Below are 3,136 nucleotides of genomic sequence, written 5' to 3'. Positions count from 1 at the left end.
CGGGGGAACGTGGTGAGAAGCTCCTCTTCAAGGGGAGGACCGCCCGGGAGAAGGCCCATTGCTGAACCCAAGGCGAAGGGCGCTGCTGGGCTCTGTGAGATTCAGAAGCACGTCCGGAGTCCGCCTGAAGCCCAGTCTTGTCAGCTCAGGCCCTGTCTCTGGGGCGCATTCACAAGCAGTCGCGGGCGACTTAGGAGGCGGGAGTTGTACGGAAGGGAGGAGTCGGCCATCGCCCAAGTAACGGGGTGGGGGTGGGAGAGGACGACTAAGTTCTGTCTCCATAGAGACGTGCCCGCCGAGCAGCAACATTACTAATGTTGGCCGCACGAGACGCACAGCCAAGGTCCAGCGGGAGCCCACGAGTGAAGGTTGGCAAAGCTGCCCTGACCCCCGAGACCCAAAGCCTCGATCTGCCTCCCCAAAAGCCTCGTGAGCCTGAGGCGCGTCCCACCTCTAGGCCTGGGGCCTATAATATTTAGGCTGGGTAAGAGGAAGGGCTAAGCTGGGGAAGGGGCCGGGGTCGCTGCCTTCACCAGTCCTGGTGGTCCAGGCAGCAATCCATGGCGCCCAAGAAAAAGCGCGGGCCGGGCGCGGGGAGCCAGCCAGGGGGTGCGGCGGCCGCGGGTGCCGAGCAGCCGCTGTCTGAGCGGGCGCAGTACCTGCAACGCGAACACGCGCTGCTCTCGGAGCAGCTGGACGCCTGTGAGGAGCGCGTGGACCGGGTGCTGCGGGAGAACGCCTTCCTGGACCGCGAGGCGCTGCGCCTGCGCGAGGAGAACCGGCTCTACGCCAGCTACGTGAGCGCGCGCGCCCAGCGCTGCGCCAACGCCATCGTCCGGCTGGACGAGCAGAACCGCGTGGACCTGGCGCAGATCCACTGGCAGCGGGCGGAACTGGCCTCGCTCTACCACGGGCGCGAGGACGGGGTACGCGCGCAGCTGCTGGAGATGGAGGCGCGCGCGGCACAGATGGCGCGGCAGGTGCAGGAGCTGCAGCCCTACAAGGCCAGTGCGCGCGCCCGCGGCCGGGGTGCGGCGGGGCGGGGCTGGCGGCCAGGCCGGGGGCCGGGTGGGGTGAGCTGACGGCGCCCACGCCGCAGGTGCTGCAACTGGAGCAGCTGGCTCGGATCCGGGCGCTGGAGCGCGATCTTCTGCATATGCGCGTGGAGCACACACAGCTGCTCCACCGCGTGAAGCGGCGCTTCCTGGAGGACAAGGCGGCCTTCGAGCGCGAGGCGCGTCAGCGCGTGCAGTCCCTGGCACGGCGCGCGGAGCGGGAGGCGGCGCGCGCGCTTGTGGCGCACACGCAGGCCATCAAGGCGGACAACGGGCGCCTGCGGCAGGAGCTGCTGCTGCTGCTCCGCCGGACTCAGCTGCTTCACGACACGCGGCGCCAGCTGCTGGAACAGCGCGAGCAGCTGCACCGCGAGCACGAGGACACGCGGGACCTGGCGCGTGTGCACGGTTGGCTGCGCAGGGGCCCCGGAGGCCCGCCGCTCTGGGAGCCGCCGGCCTCCTCCCTGCCCACCTCGCGCCCCGGGTCATTAGCCGCCCCATAGGCCCGTCGCGGNTCGAGCGCGAGGCGCGTCAGCGCGTGCAGTCCCTGGCACGGCGCGCGGAGCGGGAGGCGGCGCGCGCGCTTGTGGCGCACACGCAGGCCATCAAGGCGGACAACGGGCGCCTGCGGCAGGAGCTGCTGCTGCTGCTCCGCCGGACTCAGCTGCTTCACGACACGCGGCGCCAGCTGCTGGAACAGCGCGAGCAGCTGCACCGCGAGCACGAGGACACGCGGGACCTGGCGCGTGTGCACGGTTGGCTGCGCAGGGGCCCCGGAGGCCCGCCGCTCTGGGAGCCGCCGGCCTCCTCCCTGCCCACCTCGCGCCCCGGGTCATTAGCCGCCCCCATAGGCCCGTCGCGGGCGGCCTCCCAGACCCCGTCCGTGGTCCCGTCGCGCGCGGCCTCCCAGACCCCGTCCGTGGTCCCGTCGCGCGCGGCCTCCCGGGCCCCGTCCGTGGTCCCGTTGCACGAGGCTTCCCGGGTCCCCTCGTTGGTGCTATCAATCATGGACTCCGCGGTCCCATCGCTGGCCACTTCAAAGGTGCGATCCCGGATCCCATCCCTGACCGCGTCGCGCGCAGGCTCCCGGGCCCTGTCGCTGGCGCAGTCACTCGAGGGCTCTCGGATCTCTTCGGGGTCCTCATTGAGGGTGTCCTCGCAGGACACTCTCCGCTCTACGAAGTCTGGCCCCAAGCTTCGCTCTGGTCTGTCCCGGGATCGGGATCCGGCCCTTCTCCCCCCACAGTCGGAGGAGAGCGTGAATGCTGACGCTGTGGCAGAAGCCTCCCCGGGGAGAGCCTGAACCTGCGGGGAGGGAGGCCCGGGAGTCCCCGGTGTGGGCGAGCCTGGCGCGCAGGACGCTTAGGGGGATAATGCAATGGTTAATAAAGGCGTGGCCCCCAGGCGGCTCTGACACCCACGTGCAAGCTCTAGCATTTCCGGCCGGCACCGGGGCCACTCACTCGTGCTTCCAATTTCCAAGCTGCGAGGGAGCTCAGCGCCTACTTTCCCTGAATGCCCTCCCTGAATGCCCTCTGGGACCCCGCGTCCCTGCCCTCAGCGGAGCCCCACCGCGAGCCGGCAGGCTCAGAAGCAAGCCCGGGCACCGGCGGGCGCGGACAGGCGACAACGCAGCAGCTGGCAGCGGGGCCGCCACGGGGAGACCCGGGGGACGAGCTTGGGCTTTGTTCTCCGCGCCAAGAGGAAGTCATGTTCAAGCTCTTGGGAGATTTTTAGTAATTTAAAACTTTGGTACACTTTCCAACTTAGAGAAAGTTGCAGGAGTAGCACAGGGACGGCCATGGACCCTTTATCCGAATGCCTGGCCGCTGACGCTGCCCGTGAATTTGGTCCGTGTGTATGGCTGTGCACGCGCGTTGCTTCGGAACCGTTTGAGATGCGGTTGGAGACGCTGGCCCCGTGGCCGCGAAGTACTTTCGTGCGTATTTCCTGAACAGAGGATGTTCTCCTACGATGCCGCAGTGCAGTGCTCAGAACCAGGACGTTTACTGTGGAGGAATATTATCCCATCATCGCTCACATCACAGTTTTGTCACCCGTCCCGAGTGTTTCTGTAGCTG

The 3,136-nt window shown here is 68.2% G+C and overlaps 1 protein-coding gene across 3 annotated transcripts; it reads left to right on the top strand.

The window, feature by feature from the left end:
• The first annotated feature begins 322 nt into the window (after positions 1-322).
• CCDC166 (coiled-coil domain containing 166) lies at positions 323-2,697 on the top strand. Of its 3 annotated transcripts, XM_017883392.1 has the most exons (4): positions 323-1,004; positions 1,100-1,234; positions 1,582-2,097; positions 2,218-2,697. In XM_017883392.1, exons 1-4 carry the CDS (start codon positions 561-563, stop codon positions 2,356-2,358), a joined length of 1,236 nt encoding a protein of 411 aa, XP_017738881.1. In that variant the 5' UTR covers positions 323-560; the 3' UTR covers positions 2,359-2,697. The 3 variants fall into 3 exon arrangements, with proteins under 3 accessions (XP_017738881.1, XP_017738879.1, XP_017738878.1); XM_017883390.1 differs by having other exon boundaries at positions 323-926; positions 1,582-2,697; XM_017883389.1 differs by having other exon boundaries at positions 1,582-2,697.
• The last annotated feature ends 439 nt before the right edge of the window (positions 2,698-3,136 follow it).

The sequence above is a fragment of the Rhinopithecus bieti genome, unplaced genomic scaffold, assembly GCF_001698545.2.
Source record: "Rhinopithecus bieti isolate Rb0 unplaced genomic scaffold, ASM169854v2 scaffold_13617, whole genome shotgun sequence".
Lineage (NCBI taxonomy): Eukaryota > Metazoa > Chordata > Mammalia > Primates > Cercopithecidae > Rhinopithecus > Rhinopithecus bieti.
The sequence above is the reverse complement of the archived record's forward strand: the minus strand, read 5'-3'. Positions and strand labels throughout refer to the sequence as shown.